Genomic DNA, 20,581 nt, shown 5'->3' on the forward strand with positions numbered 1-20,581 from the left:
TATAAGTCGCCGATTGCCATTACTAGTAAAATAAAAATATAAATTCCATAAAAATATCCCATAGTTTGTCTTTAACTTTTGCGCAAACAAATATACGCTTATTGAATTTTTTTACCAAAAATATGTAGCAGAATACATATTGGCCTAAATTGATACTAAATCAAACTTGATTTTTGATTTTTTTTTATTGGATATGTTTTATAGCAAAAAGTGAAAAAAAAACAAAAAACTTTTTTTCCCCCCAAAAGTGCCAGTTTTTTTGTTTATAGCGCCAAAAAAATTAACATTGCAGTGGTCAACAAATACCACCAAAAGAAAGCTCCATTTGTGAAAAAAAAAAAAAGGACATATATTTTATTTAGGTATAGCCATGCAATTGTCAGGTAAATTAAGACAATATCGCAAAAAATGCACTGGTAATGAAGAGGGGTAAATCTTGGTGGTTAAGATTATAGATGGAGGAGGGTGAAACCAGTGTCCCTTCAGTGTACTCCAAGAAATGGATATACATTAAAAAAACAAACAAAAAAACTACATTATTTTGCCTTTATTGATGGACACAGGATTTGGAGACAATTGGGATATCTAAAATCAGCACCCCTAAATGGTGGGCAACCGTGACAAACCTATAACAGGCACACAAAAAAAAAAAACAGTCCTAATAGTTTGGTAATTCCATGTGCTCGACCCACATGGCCTCTTTACAAAGTGAACCTTCAGAGAATGGATTACAGTGCATCCGGAAAGTAGTCACAGCACTTCACTTTTTCCACATTTTGTTGTGTTGCAGCCTTATTCCAAAATGGATTAAATTCATTATTTTCTTTAAAAAATCTACAAAAAATACTCCATAATGACAACAGGAAAGAAGTTTGTTTGAAATCTTTGCCAATTTATTACAAATAAAAACATCACATGTACACAAGCATTCACAGCCTCTGCTCAGTACTTTGTTGAAGCTCTTTTGACAGCAATTACAGCCTGAAGTCTTTTTGAGTATGATGCTACAAGCTTGGCACACCTATTTTTGCGTAGTTTCTCCCATTCTTCTTTGGCAGGACCTCTCAAGCTCCATCAGGTTGGATGGGGAGCCTTGGTGCACAGCCATTTACAGATCTCTCCAGAGATGTTCAAATCGGGTACAAGTCTGGGCTCAAGCTGCGCAACACAGGGACATTCACAGAGTTGTCCTGTAGCGACTCCTTTGTTATCTTAGCTGTGTGCTTAGGGTGGCTGTCCTGTTGGAAGATGAACCTTCGCCCCACTCTGTAGTCCAGAGCGCTCTGGAGAGCAGGTTTTCATCAAGGATGTCTCTGTACATTACTGCATTAATCTTTCCCTCGATCACGATTAGTCTCCCAGTTCCTGCCGCTGAAAAACATCCCCATAGCATGACAACGCCACCACCATGCTTCACTATAGGGATGGAATTGGCCAAATGATGAGCAGTGCCCGATTTCCTCCAGACATGATGCTTGCCATTCAGGCCAAAGAGTTCCATCTTTGTTTCACAAGACCAGAACATTTTGTTTTTTATGGTCCGAGTACTTCAGGTGCTTTTTGGCAAACCCCAGGCAGATTGTCACGTGACAGGTGTGTGCCAGCTCAAGGATGATCAGTGGAAACAGGATGTACTTGAGCTCAATATTGAGTGTAATGGCAAAGGCTGGGAATACTTATGTACATGTGATTGTTTTGTTTTTTATTTTTAATACATTTGTAAAGATTTCAAACAAACTTCTTTCACATTGTCATTATGGGGTATTGTTTGTATAATTTGAGGAAAATTATAAATGCATTCAATTTTGGAAAAAGGCTGCAACATAAAAAAGGTGAAGCACCACAAATACTTTCCAGATGCACTGTATATCAGAGGCTGTGCCATGGCACAGGACCTGGAAAGAGTTCTGAGACCAATGTACATTAAGGTCTGAAAGGTGCCACTATGCAGAACCCAGTGCCATAAAAACTTTTTCGAAGCTAGTTCTGCAATCATCCAGTCGAGCGGAGTTCAGGTTGGGCCTCCATAGCTATTGCTGAGGATATGGCAATTCAAATATTTGTGTATAGAGACCTGCTTAAGCAGTCTGTATAGAAATGTTAAACGAAGACACACTGACAAGGAAAATGGACTGGTAAAAATGGTTTCTTAGAGAAAACGATATCTATCCTCATTTTACACTAGCAAACAAACGGATGCATGCCGAGTGTGGGAGGGGTTAAATTGGACTGGTAACAGCTTGTTTTTCAGGGTCTGAATCCTGCTGTAGGTTACAGTATAACCCAACTGTCCCGTTTCCCTCAATGAACAGGAAAAAAAATCTAAAAATTTCCAGTGTATTGTCAGATTTACCAACAGGAAACCTTTACAAAGCATAATACAAGAGATACCCTCAAAGCTGAGCTCAAGAGAAAACATTTTTGAGCACAAATCACTTAGTCACATAAGTTGACTCTAATAAAGTGCATCCATGCTCTGCTGTTTACTGAGAAAGTCCTTCCTCCAATGATGGCGGGTACTCCCCACTGCAGTGATTTCATGCTGCAAGGAGTTATAAGCAGCGACTGAAACAGCTATTCAGCCACCCCTTCATGACCCCTTGTCAATACACAAAACCAGTATTCTTCTCCTAGAATGCAAGGCATTTCATCAGAGTCGTTTAGCTTTAAACTAACCCAATATACAAATTAAACATAACTTATGCTATAAAAGCAATACCATAAATAATATCTTACAACAGATGCCGTTTTAAAACTGTTACTGGGCTCACGGACAATAACCATATCCTTAGAGAACTATACATTTGTTGACCGATAAGCCTGAAAGATTTACGTTTATATAATTTGAATATACAGTGCCTATAAGAAGAAGTTTTTACCCCCTTGGACATTTCATTTTCTATGACAAAAAACAAACTATGAAATAACTTGGTAAACAAAACTTCTCCAGTCGTTACAAATAAGAAAGCGACTTTACTGTTTTGAAGGTGCAGGCTGTGGGGCTGTCATTCTTAAGCCGTTCAGAGACGGTTTGAATCTCGGTTGGTTTAGCAGGGACCGGCCAAGATTCAAACCATGTAGGGGCAGGGTGATTGTACCCATGATCAATCAACTTGGGTACAAACCAGCCTGTTGGGTTTTAAATGTGATTATTGCTGATAGCAGCAATCACTGTGTTCTCCTGGCAGGGACGGCTCCGCAGAAGGCATTTCCCCCATTAACACTGCATTTCCCCCAGCTTTATCCTTACTTTACGATCCTTTGACTCACTGACCCAGAACAAAAGTATGAGCTTATCTGCGGTCACAATAGCCTAATTGATTGAAGCTTTATGATAGAATAGAACAGAAAATTTAAGCGATACCAGGATGGATAAGGCAAACTAGAACCTTTACCAGGGATCTGTGAAACTAAAGGCAATATAAAATACAGACTAACAATAGCCTCAACGGCTGATTAGAGATGCTATACAAGGACAACTGTATGTGATTTAACATACCTCAATATCCAATGGGCTCTGTTTCTCTGGACTCAGTGCTTTCTGCTAAAAGATAATAAAATAATGAATTGGTTAGCTCCACCATATACTGGAAGTACAAAATCAACAAAGTGGGCAAAACTTGCAAAACTAGATCAGGACCAAAAACAAACTTCCCTTGGACCATATAGAAAACGAATACCCAAGTGATTAATTTGTTCCTAGAGCAATCACATCTAAAAACTAGAAAATGCATTTCCTGCAGAAAATGTGTGGGAATGCTGAATAGCTGAATTGCCAAGCCCACACCAAAGGCATTCACCATAACCACTACACTATCTTTAGGACATACAATCAGTGTTCCTTCAGTACTTATAAAGTCTCTCTTTGATCATTAATCCCCACACCTAATGAGTGAGAGAACCCTTCAAACAAGCCTTAATAAATCCACAACAGTACATGCCATCGAAACAGCGACATCACCGTTGGAGACATACAGCCTTTGTGAACGTATCGGTATGAAATTTATGTTGACAAACTTAAAAATGTGGGCATGTCAGCGATTTAAAAAATAAGTTCACTGTGCATTTTGCTGGGAAATCTGAAGAATTTTATACAGGACAGTCAATGGGAGAAAGTGTAGAACTCTTGTCATTTGGAAGCTCAACCAGAGAAAAGTAAAAGGCGTATCACAAAAATACCTACGTTTTGATGTATAGATTGTGTATGACAAGTAGATCTTGTGGGCGTGAGAGCAATTTAGAGAGGGAACAAAGATATTTTTTTTTAAAGCTCTGTGCTATAGCGATGACATCATCCACTGCAGTCAACCAACGGCTAGGCTTCGACTCGAGGATGGCGAGCGCGGGACTTTTGAAGGGTCAGGTAAGTAAAAACGGGGGCTGGGGGCTGACATCCGATTTTGTTTCACCTTAATGCAGAATGCATTAAGGTGAATTTTTTTTTTTACCTTTACAACCCCTTGAAGGCTGGGTTCACACTTGTCGCTCCGACATCATGTCGCACGACCTGTGAAAATCAATGTTTCCCTATAAGAGCCTTAACTGGTCCGACTTTGAAAATGCCCCCTATACTACTTTGGTCCAACTTTGATCCTACTTCAGCCCATTGAATATCACTGAAGTTGGATCAAAGTAAGATCCTTATCCCAACCATCTGACTTTTGACATCCGACATGGTGATTACAGCTGCAGACTACCACAAAGTCGGATCAAAGAAGTATCCTGTTCATTCAAGTCGAATGGATGTAGGACCGATGTAGGACAGATGTCGCAGAGAAAAGTAGGATGAAAGTCGTATGACTGTCGTGTAGTATCCAAGTGAACCCAGCCTCAATGAGGGCATGCGTGTTCCATTGCTTTTTTTGGTGCATCTAGGTGCATTTTAGTGCATTTTTTTTCTGGAACTGGAAAGCAATGGAACTGTAAGCACTGGTGTGAACTATGCTATTGAAAACCATATAACCTACTATCCATGCGTTTTTGATGCAGAAGTACCAATAAGATAGTCATTTCTGTAATCCCTATACAGTGACATTTAACAATGTGATACTAGTTTCTATGGCAATCCTTTTGATATTGCTCTTTTATTGTTGGTGTCCAGCTGGGGCTCCCCTTGCTGCTCCATATGTGTTGCTGAGGTACGTCCCACACAGGAAACTAGATGACGATACTAGAATATGTGTATATGTATATATGAATTCTGGAATCTTAAATACTGTAAAAAATAATTAGAGGATTACTGTACCACACATGTGTCCTGATGAAGCTCAACTTCGGTGAAACGTGTTGACGCATGAGGATCTCTCTTACAGTGGATCAAGCCAGAGCATTATATATATTTTATGTACAGTTGATCAATTAAGCAGAACAAATCTATGTTTTTATGAATGTTTCCGTTTTTCAAGACTATGTATAATATAATTTTCCATTTTATTTAAGACTATTTTGTCTGGCCTATATACTATAGTCGGACTTCTTTTCTAGTTTTGGTTTACGTATACAATGTGGCCTAGAGTGTTACGTTAATATACATATCCTATACATGTGTTTGTGTGTAAATATATAATTTTGATGCTGTCCCCAGCACACGCATGAATTCAACATCATTAAAGGTAAAAAAAAAATTGCTGAAATGACTGTTTACAGGGTATAGAGACATAATAGTTAACCGATTCCTTTTAATTGATTAAAAATAGATAAAAATCAATCATATAAAGTACCTAGAGTTTCAGTTTCGTTTTTGCATCTAGTTTCATGCTTCTGTGATACACAGAGCCATACAGGGCAGTGATGGTTTGTAAAACGAAACTGATTGCTGTTGAGGGGTTTTAGACACACAGTAATCACACCTCCTTAAATAGTGCCACAGAGAGAAAGCTCACATGACTTTTTTCATCAGGAAACAGACTGTTCAGAAACAGAGAAGGATTACAGCAACATCAGAGCAATAACGAACAAGGACATGAAACCAGGACTGCAGTAAGGTAAAGGAAGCTATTTAGCTAAAAAAAAAAAAAAAATTCCTTTAGTGACCCTTTAAACCCACTTCCCTATACGTCCACCACTTTGAGGTCACAGAATAATGCTACAAAAAGTGGCTCCACATAACTATGCTGGGCTTTGGCTTGCAGCCTGCGCCTCTGAATGTTAGAAGAGAATACTGCAACAGTCACACAAAAAAGATGCTTTATTTTTTAGACTACCTTCTCTGGAGCACCTTCTGCCTATTTTACTGTGAGGAATCCTTGAGTTTTACTATAGATCAGACCTAATGTTTTTTAAAAAAAAGAGTATGTTAAGATTCCACTCCAGAGAGAGGAATCAGCAATGCCATGGGGGTCTCTGGGACATAAAGGGAGAACAAATCTCAAATATTTTGGGGGACTCTGATGGTAACAATTCTTTATGAAGCTTCCTGCTGCATTATTCTGGAACAACATCTCTGTTCCAACATCATCCAGGAGATTCTGATGCCTCTTGCATTATTTAACATAAAACATACAGCAGGATCAAAAGGGGAGTAAATGTCCTGCAACATCTACAGCAGAGGGCTTAACAAGGAAATGGTGAGGAAACCGGCAAGGATAAAAATATGACCATGATTATATTCACCAGCAGCTACCAAAGCCTAAAACCGCAGTTATAATAGGAGAGATCATTCAATTTTTAAGAAAAAACAAAAAAGTAAATATTTTTTGAAACTTAATTCTTCCACTATCAAATTGTTGTTTACATGCCATGAACACAGCAGTGACTTACATTTAAAGAGTCTGAGTGCGTTAAACTGTCCCTTATCCTCTGCTCCTCATACTGCTGGGCCGCTAGTTGTGCCTCCCTCCTGGTGGATTCTAGCAAATCTCGCCTACGCTGGTCTGTATCCGTCTATGGAACCCAAAGAAGTGGAGGTTAGATGCAGAAAAGAAAGTATTAGTGAACAAGAAGCTCATGTACATAAACCAAAGAACTGCCATGCAAAACACAAGGACCCCAAATTTTTTTTTTTTTATGCAACTAGTAACTTTACCTGGTTAGGACTTTTTGTCAGTGCAATAAGATACATAGCATCCAACTGAGTCCTAAAAAGCAAAAATATGTTGCGTTAAAAAGCAATGATAGAAACAGCAAACCGCAAACATGAAATGGGTATCAATACATAGCACATAAATTGTCTTAAATAAGTATTCATATACCTTGACATTTTTCACATTTTGTCATGTCACAACCAAAGACGTAAATTTATTTTATTGGGACTTTATGTGATAGACCAACACAAAGTGGCAAATAATTGTGAAGTGGAAGGAAAACGATGAATGGTTTTCAAAATGGTTTACACATAAATATCTGAAAATAGTGCCGTGCATTTGAATTCAGCCCCCTTAGGCGGGGTTCATACTGGTACGACACGACAGTCGTCAGACTGTGGATCCAACTTTACCCTCCCTGCAAATTGAAGTACAACTCTCATCTGACTTCAATGAATGGGGATCCGACAATACCAGGCACTTTGTCTGGTATGAATCTTTAGAGAAAACTCCATGAAAATAAAAAAGACGGCATGGTGTTCCCCCTCCATGACCATACCAGGCCCTTTGGTCTGGTATGGATTTCAAGGGGAACCCCCCCACCAAAAAAAACAGCGTGGGGTGCCCCCCAAAATCCATACCAGTACCTAATCCGAGCACGCAGCCCGGCAGGTCAGGAATGCGGGTGGGGACTGAATAGTGTGACCCCCCCCCCCCCGAACCATACCAGGCCACATGCTCTCCACAAGGGGTCGGGGGGGTGGGTTGGGGCAGTGGGGACATGAGAAGAACTGGCAGAAGAGGGAGAAGAGCCGGAGAGGGGAGAAGAAATCGGAAGAGATGCCGGAGCTGATTTAATAAAATTACAATGTCAAAAACCTGTGTGCTGTTTGAACGGGTAGGGGTACAATGTACCTCATACTTATTCGCATAGGGTGGGAGGACCGGGATCTGGGGGCCCCCTTGTTAAAGTGGGCTTCCAGATTCCAATAAGCCCCCTGCTCGCAGACCCCGACAACCACCGGCAAGGGTTGTCGGGAAGAGGACCTTGTCCTCAACATAGGGACAAGGTGCTTTGGGGCGGGCTGCCCCAAAAGCACCCACACCCCCATGTTGAGGGCATGTTCCCTGGTATGTTCAGGAGGGGGTCGCTCGCTCGTCCCCATGCCATTTACCGACCTGCCGGGCTGCGTGCTCAGGTAAGGCGCCGATGGGCCTGGTATGGTCTTGAACGGGGGGACCCCATGCGTTTTTTTAAATTTGGCGTAACGATCCCCTTCAAGATCCTCAGAGCAAAAGTCGCATGCCAAAGTCAGATTAGTTAAGATGATGATCCCACTCCAATGACAGTCAATAGGCTGAAGTAGGATCAAAGAAGGGACCATTTTCAAAGTCGGGCTGACTTGTGTTGTACCAGTTAAAGGGGTTGTAAAAACAAAAATATTTTCCTCTTAAAGTCTGACAGTAGCTGATAAAGTAAAAATTAATGTTTTGCATTATAACTAGTTTGATACCTGTTGAAATCGAGCTGTTTTATACACCTCCAGCACTCCAGAATCGTTATTCTCACTGACTTCCTGGTTTGCGTTGCGCATTCATTCTTGCTACATCACGGCCTAATGGGAACTACAGTTCCCATTAGGCTTAGCCTCCATGCCTGTGAGGGATAAGAGCGCATCTTCACACAGGGCTGTAGTCATAGGGAGGGGGTGAGCACATTCTGCTTTCCACCATGCAAAACAGCTCAGATGCTGGTGGAAAGCAAGAAGAGGAGAGACAGGAAATGGCATTTTCAAACCTGGATTACTGTATTTTGGAGGTCAAAAGGAAAAACGAGGTAAGTGATATTTAAATGCTCTTGCTTACAGCAATCAATTGATCTAATAAAAAACGAACCTTTTGTGTTCCTTTAAGAAAGCTCTCATAGGAAACAAATCATGTGACATGAGCTCCCAATGTCGGAGCGCTTGTCGTACAAGTGTAAACCCGGCCTGAACGTCGATACCTTTGACTAAAATCTAGTGGATCCAATTGCCTTCTGAAGTCACCCAATTAGTAAAAAGAGTCCAATTGTGTTCAATTTAAAGAGAAAGTAAACTTATTTTTTACTCAAATGGCTGACAGGAAGGGTATTTATGACAGAAGAGACCCTATTGGTTCTCGTCTGCCATAAATGCATCCATCTGCCTGTCAGCTGTCATGTTTACTGAGCCGCATGTGCAGCTCAGCGAACATTTATGGCCCCGATCCGTGCCACGGTGATGTGACTCCTGGCCTATCAAGTGGCCGAAGGCACGGAACCCGGAAAGAAAACCGGGCGAAGATGGAAGTGCCTGGGGCCCGCCAGATCGATCCCGGCGCTGTGCTGGGAGAACACCACATGACAGGCAAGTCTGCCACATTGTACCAATATGCTGTGCTAGTAAAATACTACTACGTTTTGGCATAACCCACCTGGGGGGCCTTGAAAAAATAAACACACAGCCGACTTTACTTCTGCTTTAATAGTTACATAGTAGGGGAGGTTGAAAAAAAGACAAGTCCAACCTATGTGTGCGATTTTAGGTCAGTATTACATTTTATCTCAGTATACATACAGCCGTTCTGTGAAGCCCTAAAAGGTATGTAAAACAACCTTAGTGAACAAACAGCATCATGAAAGCCAAGGATAAAGTTGCAGAGAAGTTAAAAAGGTTAAAAATTAGATAGAGATTATATATATATATATATATATATATATATATATATATATATATATATATATATATATATATATATATATATATATATATATATATATATATATATATATATATATATATATATATATAATCTCTATCTCACATATATACATACACACACACACACACACACACACACACCTACCAGTATATATCCCAAGCTTTGAAAATCTCACGGAGCACTGTTCAATCCATCATCATCTGAAAATGGAAAAAGTATGGCACAACTGCAAACCTACCAAGACATGGGTGTCGAAATAGATTGACAGGCAGAGTAAGGAGAGCATTAATCAGAGAAACAGCCAAGAGGTCCATGGTAACTCTGGAGGAACTGCAGAGATCCACAGCTCAGGTGGGATAATCTGTCCACAGGACAACTATTAGTTGTGCACTCCACAAATATGGCCTTTATGGAAGAGTGGCAAGAAGAAAGCCATTTTTGAAAGAAAGGCATAATAAGTACAGTTTGAGAGAAGCCATGTAAGGGAACTTTTTGCCCTAAAAGCAGAACACCATATATGGATGCAAACTTCACATCACCCTGAACACACCATCCCCACCGTGAAACATGGTGGTGGGAAAATCATGTTATGGGAATGCTTTTCTTCAGCAGGGACAGGGAAGCTGGTTAGAGTTGATGGAAGGATAGATTGAGCCAAATGCAGGGCAATTTGAGAAGAAAGCCTGCTAAGAGTCTGCAAAAGATTTAAAACTGGGGCAGAGGTTCACCTTTCAGCAGGACAACGACCCTAAATATACAGCCAGAGCTACAATTGAATTGTTTAGATCAGGGGGCACCAAACAAAAGGGCCACTTGATTGTCCATCAGACTTTTGGAGGGCTGAATTGTGGCCAACAGGGGCAGAAAATGTCATGGGCTTAGCATGAGTGAGAATAAATATGGCCTCAGGGTTGGTGGTCAAGAGGAGTAGTGTTCATATTAATAGCAGGAATAGTATCCATCATTGGTATCAGTGGAAGAAATAGTGCCCCATTGTTGGTGTCAGTGGGAGGAATAGTGCTCCAAGGGCCTGATAAAGGCTAGCAAAGGCCCACATCTGGCCCTCGGGCCACAGTTTGGAGACCCCTGGTTTAGATCAAAGCATATTCATATGTTAATGTTAGAATGGCGTAGTCAAAGTCCAGACCCAAATTTAATTGAGAATCTGTGGCAAGATTTTAAAATTGCTGTTTAGACACTCTGAATGCAATCTGACAGAGCATGAGCTATTTTGCAAAGAAGAATGGGCAAACATTTCACTCTAGATGTGCAAAGCTGGTAGAGACATCTCCAAAAATACTTGCAGCTGTAAATGCAGCGAAAGATGGTTCTACAAAAAAAGTATTGACCCAGGGGGGCTGAATACAAATGCACCCCACACTTTTCACATATTTGTAAAAAAAAATTGAAAACCATTTATCAATTTCCTTCCACTTTACAATTGTGTTGGTCTATCACATAAAATGTTAAGGGGTATGTATACTTTTTAAAAAAAAATAAAAAATCACTGATCACTTCCATTACTAGTGAAAAAAACATTTTTTTTTTATAAAAATGCCATAAATATATCCCCTATTTTGTAGACGCTATCACTTTTGCGCAAACAAATCAATTTACGCTTATTGTGATTTTTTTTAAATATGTAGAAGAATACATATTTGCCAAAACTGATAAAGAAATTGTATTTATTCTTTTGGGATATTATAGCAAAATGTTAAAATTGTGTTTTTTTTTAAATTGTCACTTTGTTTATAGTGCAAAAAATTTGAACGGCAGAGGTGATCAAATACCACCAAAAGTAAACTCCATTTGTGGGGAAATGAGGACATACAATTTGTTTGTATACAACGTTGCACGAACCATGGAATTGTCAGGTAAAGAGGCGCAGTGCCATATTGCAGAAAATGGCCTGGTCATTAAGTGGTTAAGCTTATCCACCAGCCTTATTAAAAGGTGTTGGCAACACAGAATTGAATGCCTTACTGTGCCTGTTACAATAATATTGTGTGCTACACACCATGGCAGTCAAAGGGTTGAAAGAAACAAGTGTGCATCAATGATGGCAATCAGATCAAGTTACAGTGGACAATATTTTTATCCCCGACAGATTTTGTAAAATTTCCCACTTACACTCATGATAAAAACGATAGACCCTTCATTTCTTTGTATTTTAAATGATAGAAACAGAAAATCAACCAAAAATCCAGAAAAAAACAAGATACAAATGTTATTGAGTTGCAGTTCAGTGAGTAAAAGAAGTATTTGAACCACAAGCAAAACATGACTTTGTACTTGGAGAAATCCTGGTTGGCAAGCACAGGGGTAAGACACTTCTTGTAGTTGGTGACCAGGATTGCACACATCTCAGGAGGGATTTTGGTGCACTTTTACAGATCTTCTCTAAATCCTTAAAGTGATTGTAAAAAATAAAAAAAAATAAAAAAAAAGACTGGCTAGGCCACTTCAAGACCTCAATGTGCTTCTTCTTGAGCCACTCCTTTGCTGCCTTGGTGGTATGTTTTTGGTCATCAAGCTGAAAGATCTATCCATGACCCATCTTCAGTGTTCTGGCTGAGGTAAGACGGTTATTATCCAAGATTTTACAATACATGGTTGAATCCATTGACCCTTCAATGTGGAAAGTCAGTCTGTACCTTTAGCAGAGAAACAGCCTAAAAACAGCATAATGTTTCCACCTTCGTGCTTGACTGTAGGGATGGTCATAGTAAGCATTTTTCTTCCTCCAAACACCGCAAGTTCCTCCAGCCCCAGCACATGTACAGTCATGCCAATGAACATCTAAATGATTCAGAGAAGGATTGGGAGAAAGTGCTGTGGCCAGACAAAACCAAAATTGAGCTCTTTGGCATTAACTCTACCTCCTGGGTTTGGAGGAAAAAAAATGTTGACTATGACTCTAAGAACACCGTCCCTACAGTCAAGCATGGAGGTGGAAACATGATGTTTTGGGGCAGTTTCTCTGCTAAAGGGACAGGCTGACCTTGCTGCATTGAGGGGCCAATAAACTGGGCCATGTAAAATCTTGGATGAGAACCTTTTTCCCCCCAGCTAGAACACTGAAGATGGGTTGTGGATGAGTCTTCCAGCATGATGACAATGACCCAAAACATTCCACCAAGGCAACAAAGGAGTGGCTCAAGAAAAGGCACATTAAAAAGGTCTTGGAGTGGCATATTCTGTCTCCAAACCTGAATCCTATATAAAATTTATGGAGGGAGCTGAAACTCAGTTGCCAAGAGACAGCCAAGAAACCTTAAGGATTTAGAGAGGATCTGTAAAATAAAAAGAGTGGACCAAAATTCCTCCCGAGATGTGTGCAATCCTGGTCACTAACTAAAAGAAACGTCTTACCTCTGTACTTGCCAACAAGGGTTTCTCCACCAAGTACAAAGCCATGTTTTGCTTAGGGATCAAAAACTAATTTTACTCACTGAACTGCAACTTAATTTATAGAATGTGCTTGTGTTTTTTTCTGTATTTTTGGTTGACATCCTCTCTCTATCATTTAAAATACACCTATAATAAAATTATAGACCCTTCATTTCTTTGCAAGTGGACAAACTTAGAAAAGCTTCAAGGGGGTCAAATAATTATTTTCCCACTGTAGAACCATTCCCTGATCTCATCTGCACAGAATAAATCTGGAAGTGCTTAGATCGGAGCACTTCAGGGTTAGGAGCCCGTCATACCTCTTGTGATAGCAATAAAGTAAAAAATAAAAAAAAATTACAAATGAGTTTTTTTTTATAATATATACCTTTGCAGCCATTGTGCTATAAATACTGGGTGTTTGGTGTGCTCCTGTACTCTTAAGGAGGGGTGGCTCCCCTTCAGTCCACCTGCCCCCATCTATCCATTAGAATGCATGTGCCTCCACTGTGGGGACGCTCATTGTTTAGTGTTCGGACCACAGATTAAAGGGTGCCTTGGCGCGGCTCTGTGGCTCACGCATGCGTTTGCAAATGCGTGCGGACAAAACCCCTGTTTTTAACGCATACTGTTAGACAGGTTAATTTGTTCTGCAGGCTGGTCGGTAAGGAGGCTTGGTTTTTCCCTGGGCATTCCCCAGGTTTTACCTATAATAAAATTATAGACCCTTCATTTCTTTAAAAGTGGACAAACTTATAAAAGCTTCAAGGGGTCAAATAATTATTTTCCCACTGTAGAACCATTCCCTGATCTCATCTGCACAGAATAAATCTGGAAGTGCTTAGATCTGAGCACTTCAGGGTTAGGAGCCCGTCATACCCATTGTGATGGCAATAAAAGTAAAAAAAAAAAAAAAAAAAATTACAAAATTAGATTTTTTTTATAATATATATATATATATATTAGTGCTGTCAAACGATTAAAATTTTTAATCGCGATTAATCGCATTAATGTCATAGTTAACTCACGATTAATCGCTCTTATTTATGACGAATTTCCCCACAAATATCGCACAATTCTGCAAGTGATTATAATTTATTATCGCTGTTTTCTAGCTGATCTAAAACCATTTTTGACATAAAGGGACACTTTTGGACAATCTACAGTTTTTCAGGCAGAAAGAATAGTTTTTATTTTATAAAAGAACATGTAGGGCACTGGGCAGACCACTAGGGACAAGGGGGGTGTGTATTTTTTACATACAGTACTGTAATCTATAAGATTACAGTATACTGTGTGTATTGTGTTTGTTTACTTTTTTAAATTTGGCGCCGTTCTCCGCTCCCATGCGTCGTAACGTCGCAGGGAACGGAGCTCGGCGGCACACAGGCACTGTGAATCGATCGAGGACCCGCCAAGCAAGGAGGACCCGCCAAGCAAGGAGGACCCGCCAAGCAAGGAGGACCCGCCAAGCAAGGAGGACCCGCCAAGCAAGGAGGACCCGCTCGATCACACAGCGGGGTGGCATCGCTGGATCCAGGGACAAGGTGAGTAACTTGTCTGTGAATCCAGCGAAAAGGTAAGCCGCGCCGCTGCACACTCTGCATGTCCACCCGAGGGCTCCTGCGTTAATCGCGCAACAAAAATATTGACGGCGTTAACATGGGTTTGCGTTAACGCCGTTAATATCGCCTTTAACGCACAGCCCTAATATATATATATAAATATGGCGGTCACATGATCATAAACCCTGCCTACCATCTGAAATCCCTTAAAGGGCCCGGGAGGCACCAATGCAGAGGGGTTAAACTTCTCATTTATTCTCCACTTTACCTCTCATTGTGGCTGCGAGGAGATGGCTGCCTTTGTCTATTTGTTAAACTCAGAGATTCTGGTCTTCTTGGCTCTTCTGAGATTCTATATAAAAAAAGAAAAAAAAATTCAAGTTAGACTTACCGGTAACTTGTTTTCCAAGAGTCTTTCAGGACCGTGCCCGAGTGGCTTCTCCCACTGCACCACAGGAAACACCACTTTCACTAAACGTAAAAAAGGAGGCTTCTCGCCACAGCTCGTCAGTTGTAGCAGAGTACCTCAGACCCAAGCGGGGAAAAAACATAAATCAGAATATGGTTAGGCAGAGCATAAAAACAACAAGGGTGGATTGTTGCTGTCCTGGAAGACTCTTGGAAAACAAGTTACCGGTAAGTCCAACTTGAATTTTCCCTAAAAGTCTTTAAGGACAGCACCTGAGAGGATAAAAACAAGACTTACCAACTAGAGAGGGACAACAGCCTGCAGGACCTTTTGGCCAAAATGCTTGATCACTTGCTGATCCAGTCTGCAAAAGATGGACAAACGTTGGGTAACTTGACCACATAGCCACCTTACAAATTTGATCTGGGGTGGCACCAGCTTTTTCTGCCCATGCAGTGGCCAAAGCTCTAGTAGAGTGTGCTTGAATTCCCAGCGGGGGAGACCAACTCATCTGGGAGTAAGCTTCCAAAATAGCTCATTTTAGCCATCTAGCAATTGACCCATTTGATGCTTGGCAACCCTTCTTGCTGCCAGGAAAAAAAAAAAAAAATGCGAAGACCTAAAGTCCCTTGTTACTTCCAGGTAACTCAACAAAATTCTTCTCACATCCTAGTTGTGGAATAGACTCCTTTTTCCCCCAAAGGGGTTGAACAAAAAGTTGGCAGGATAATTTCCTTCGACTGGTTATGAATTGACGTTACTTGACAACAACCCTGGATCTGTTTTTAGTATAATCATATCTGGTTAAATTCACAAAAAAAGGTAGTTTTACTGATAGAGCGTGCAGTTCACTGATTCTTCATGCGGATGTAAATGCAACTAAAAGCACGTCTTGAAAGTTAGATCTCTTAACGAAATTGTCTGCAATGGTTCAAAAGGTTCCTTTGTGAAGGCTTGTAGAACTACCAACAGATCCCACCTAAGAAAATGTTTAGTAGGAGCTGGTCTGGATCTAGCAAGTGCCTTAAAAAATCTTGCAACCAAAGATACTGAAAAAATGATCTTTCTAGGTATACTCCCAGGGCAGCCACTTGCACCTTAAGAGTGCCAATTACAAGACCTTTGTTTGCGCCACTTTGTATCAATTCCTAAAAAATTAAACTGTCTTCAAAGGTTCAGTTTGTGGAATGACGACACCAAGTATTGTAGACCCTCCAAACTTTTGCATAAATAGCCCTAGTTACTTTCTTCCTACTAGAGAATAAAGTGTATACTAAAAGGTTCTGACAATCCTTTGTTCCTTTATAGCTGCACCTCAGATACAGGCGGTGAGGCTTAGCCTGGCTATATCCGAGTAATATACTGGGCCCTGAAGTAGTAAATCCTGTTTGAGAGGGAGCTACAGTAGGTGTTTGTGATATTGTGTTTTTAGCACGACAGCATCGCGCTGATTCTCGGCGACATGGTGCCGAGATCTCGCACTCACTGGAATAGTGACAGCACATCCCAGCAAGCGCGTCATAGAAGCGACGGGAGATCCGACTTGGATTCCCGCCAATTCTACACGTGTGCGGCGTTTGTTATGAATCTGAGGGGGAAGTCCCCGCCGGATTTTGAATAAAAATCCGGCATGGGTTCCCCCCTCAGGAGCATACCGGGCCCTTAGGTCTGTTATGGGTTGTAAGGAGAGCCCCCCTACGCCTAAAAAAAACGGCGTAGGAGGTCCCCCTACAATCCATACCAGACCCGTATCCAAAGCACGCTACCCGGCCGGCCAGGAAGGGAGTGGGGACGAGCGAGCGCCCCCCCCCCCTCCTGAGCCGTACCAGGCTGCATGCCCTCAACATGGGGGGGTTGGGTGCTCTGGGGCAGGGGGGCGCACTGCGGCCCCCCCACCTCAGAGCACCCTGTCCCCATGTTGATGAGGACAGGGCCCCTTCCCGACAACCCTGGCCGTTGGTTGTCGGGGTATGCGGGCGGGAGGCTTATCGGAATCTGGGAGCCCCCTTTAATTAGTACAGGAACTACTTTTTGAAATCGGTGCAGCGCCACAGAGGCGAGGTCGCACCGATTAGGACAGTGTCACTGCCGTCAAATGCCGCCGATTTGAAATGCGATTTCACATGTGAAATCGCATCTCAAATCGAAGCAAATGATACCCAGTGTGAACCTGGGCTAACAGTTTATATTTTGAGGGCACATCTTCTACCCCTTCCTCCTCCTCTGAATCCTCTTTGGAATGAGAATTGGAATGTCCCTCTTGGGTAGGAGGACCTACCTCAGCCTCCACCGCCGGGATCAATTGTGAGCTCCGAGTGGATCCTGAGGTATACGGCTGACTCAGGGAAGAATTTGCAAGAGAAGAGCGAAAGGATTGAATGGTAGTATCCAGCTATTTCTTAACTAGAGGTCGACCGATATATCGGACGATATTTGGCATTTTTTTTTATTAATCAGCATCGGCCGATTGTTCTGATAAAAAAGGCCGATTTAAACCTTCAGCGCGACTTGCAAATGACTTCTGTAATAGAAGTCAATTCAAGTTACCTGAAGTCTTCATGGGGAGCGACTTGTCTCTCCTATCTGGGCAGCCTGCCAAGTCTGGGAAAAGAAACAAAGAGATACAATGTTTATACTTATCAATGGACTGAACTGTGTGTGTAGGAGTTTTCAGTTTAACCATTTAAAGACTAAATCTTTTGACACCACCAGGGGGAAAGACCAGAAATGTAGAGGGAGCAAGGCACCACAGTATATGGGGAAGACCACCCATACGCCACTTACCTGGGCCTTGCTGGTGCCTGTGCCTTTCCTACTCGCTGCTGCCACCACTGAATCCATTGTGGTGCTGCCCCAGACCGGAATATAGGCACTAGATCCGCTCCTCCCGGCATAGTGATGCCGTACACATGACCAGGGTGCCAGATACCTCACTTTCGGCCAGCAGAGTCTCCATTTTGCCACCAAAAAAATGGCAGAGGCAGAGCCGAACAGGCAAAAAAAACAAAAAAAAAACCCACTCCGGCCTGTCGCTGCCTAAGAGCGGTGGTCCATTAATCAGTACAGGCTCTCCCCGAGCTGAAAAGGGAGAAGGAGCCCACATACCAGCCACCTCGGATGTGGTGTAGGAGGGAAGGACTCTCGAGGAAAAAAGGTAATGGTAGAGCAGGTAGCCGGGCCTCTCAGGACAGCACCTCAGAGACCCTGACTTCCCAACTAGGTGTTCCCTTGCCGGAGGAAACACAAAAACTGACGAGCTGCGGGGAGAAGCCTCCTTTTAAGTTTGGTGGAAGTGGCGTTTCCTGTGGTGAAGTGGGAGGAGCCACACTCTCAGGTGCTGTCCTGAAAGACGTTTAGGTAAAACATAGCTTGTACCTGTATGTAAAAAAAAAAAAAAAAAACATTTATAACAAGTCTGTAGGATTGTTTATGCCTTAATGTTTTATGTGCATTTGTCTTGCAACCAGAATGTTCACTATGTTTTAATCACAGAGAATTTAGTTTTTACAATAAACCGCAATTTACTTAAAGTCTTTAGCTGTGGGTACACATGGTTATGAATGACACAAGAAAGTCAAAAAATACCAGTTACACTTACGGTAGCTGTTTTTCTGTAAGTCTTACAGGACGGCACCTTGAGAGTAGACTGGCTCCACCTGACAGGAAACACAATCAGAAAGAGGTTTAAAAGCCCCGCCCCTCCCCGTGCACCTCAGTTAGTGATAAAGTAACCACCATAAGAGCACGGGAACCAGTATATAAAAATACAAACCATATAAATTCCTCAGGGTGGGAAATAGGCCTGCCGTCCTGTAAGACTTACAGAAAAACAGCTACCGTAAGTGTAACTGGTATTTTCTCAAGTCGTCTTCCAGGACGGCACCTTGAGAGATAAGCAAGTAACCCTCAGGCCTACCTTAGGGCGGGACAACTGCCTGCAGGATTCTTCTGCCAAACGTCAAGTCTTGGGGTGACAGAAGTTCCACTCGGTAGTGTTTGAGAAAGGTGTTCTGGCTTGACCACGTTGCTGATCTACAGATTTGTTCCACTGAAACTCCTGCTCTCTCTGCCCAGGAGGTTGCTATAGATCTCGTGGAATGTGCCTTGACTTTAGGTACTGTTTTGCCAGCCTTAATGTATGCTAATGAAATTGCCTGTCTTATCCACCTAGATATAGAGGCTCTAGATGCTTGGCAACCCTTTTTCTGTCCTGAAAAATTAATTAGCAAGTGAGATGAGCGTCTGAACTCGCTCACCCTTTCCAAATAACTTAACAAACAGCGTCTTACATCCAAACAGTGGAAGGTCTCTTCCCTTCCGTTCTGTGGATTTGCGCAAAATGAAGGAAGAATAATTTCTTGTGACCTATGAAATTTCGTTGCCACCTTAGGTAGGTACAGGGGATCCTGACTTAGGACTACCCTGTCTTCAAAAAGACGAAAATAAGGCTCTTTGATTGAGAGCGCCTGCATGTCTCCTATTCTTTTGGCCGTAGTAATAGCCAGAAGAAAGGAGAATTTAAATGTCAACAGCCTAACCGGAATGCTGTCTATCGGTTCAAACGGAGGTTTGGATAGATGGTCTAGAACCAAGGTGAGGTCCCAGGGGGGAACCCTGGAGATTTGAATAGGGGATAACCTATCCCTAGCCGACAGGAACCTCTTGATCAGCGGATCCAGGGCCAGCCTCTTGTCTAAAAAGTAGGACAAGGCAGCTACCTGTACTCTTAAGGTTCTTGTGGCTAGTCCTAGATCAACTCCTTCCTGGAGAAATTCCAGGATGACAGATATTTCAGGTAGTGGGGCTTGCCTGGCTGCACACCAGCGTGAAAAAACCCCCCAGGTCTTAGCATAGATTTTCCTAGTGACCTCCTTATGACTAGCCAAAAGGGTATTTATTACCTTCTCCGAACAACCTCTCCGCTGCAGGTTCCACCTCTCAAGTACCAGGCCGTCAGACTGAAAAAGTCGGGCTCTGGGTGAAAGATCGGTCCCTGCCGCAGAAGGTCCACTCGGACCGGGAGAGGAAGGGGGGGAAGAACTGACCAACGTTCTAACATTGGGAACCAAGCTCTTTTGGGCCACTGGGGAGCGATCAGGATCAGCTTCCCTCGTGAGCGACTCAGTTTCTGTAGGACCCTTGGGATCAGACTCAGGGGAGGGAAAGCATAGGCCAGCTGAAATGTCCAGGCCTGGGCCAACGCATCCACACCCTCCGATCCCTGATCCCGGGAGAGGGAGAAGAACCTTCCTACCTTCCTGTTCTTCCTGTTCGCGAAGAGGTCTATCTCTGGGTTGCCGAAACGATGTCGAACCCAGTCGAAGACTTCTTGATTTAATTCCCACTCCCCCTGGAGGATGGGTTGGCGGCTTAGAAAGTCCGCTTCTAAGTTTAGGACTCCCCTGATGTGGATTGCTGAAAGGGAGAGGACTCTCTGTTCTGCCCAACTCAGA

General features: G+C 42.2%; 1 protein-coding gene across 10 annotated transcripts in view; it reads right to left on the minus strand.

The window, feature by feature from the left end:
- LRCH3 (leucine rich repeats and calponin homology domain containing 3) overlaps positions 1–20,581 on the minus strand; it is a 123,314-nt gene that overhangs the window by 29,986 nt on the left and 72,747 nt on the right. For 6 of the 10 annotated variants that reach the window (XM_040349729.1, XM_040349733.1, XM_040349724.1 and 3 more), the window contains exons 11-14: positions 14,988–15,071; positions 7,025–7,076; positions 6,760–6,882; positions 3,500–3,544 (exon numbers count right to left, since the gene is read on the minus strand). In XM_040349729.1, coding sequence (XP_040205663.1) covers positions 3,500–3,544; positions 6,760–6,882; positions 7,025–7,076; positions 14,988–15,071 — 304 coding nt within the window. The remainder of the gene's footprint in view (positions 1–3,499; positions 3,545–6,759; positions 6,883–7,024; positions 7,077–14,987; positions 15,072–20,581) is intronic. The other 4 variants (XM_040349725.1, XM_040349732.1, XM_040349730.1 and 1 more) reach the window with 2 other exon arrangements.

Source organism: Rana temporaria, chromosome 4, assembly GCF_905171775.1.
Source record: "Rana temporaria chromosome 4, aRanTem1.1, whole genome shotgun sequence".
Lineage (NCBI taxonomy): Eukaryota > Metazoa > Chordata > Amphibia > Anura > Ranidae > Rana > Rana temporaria.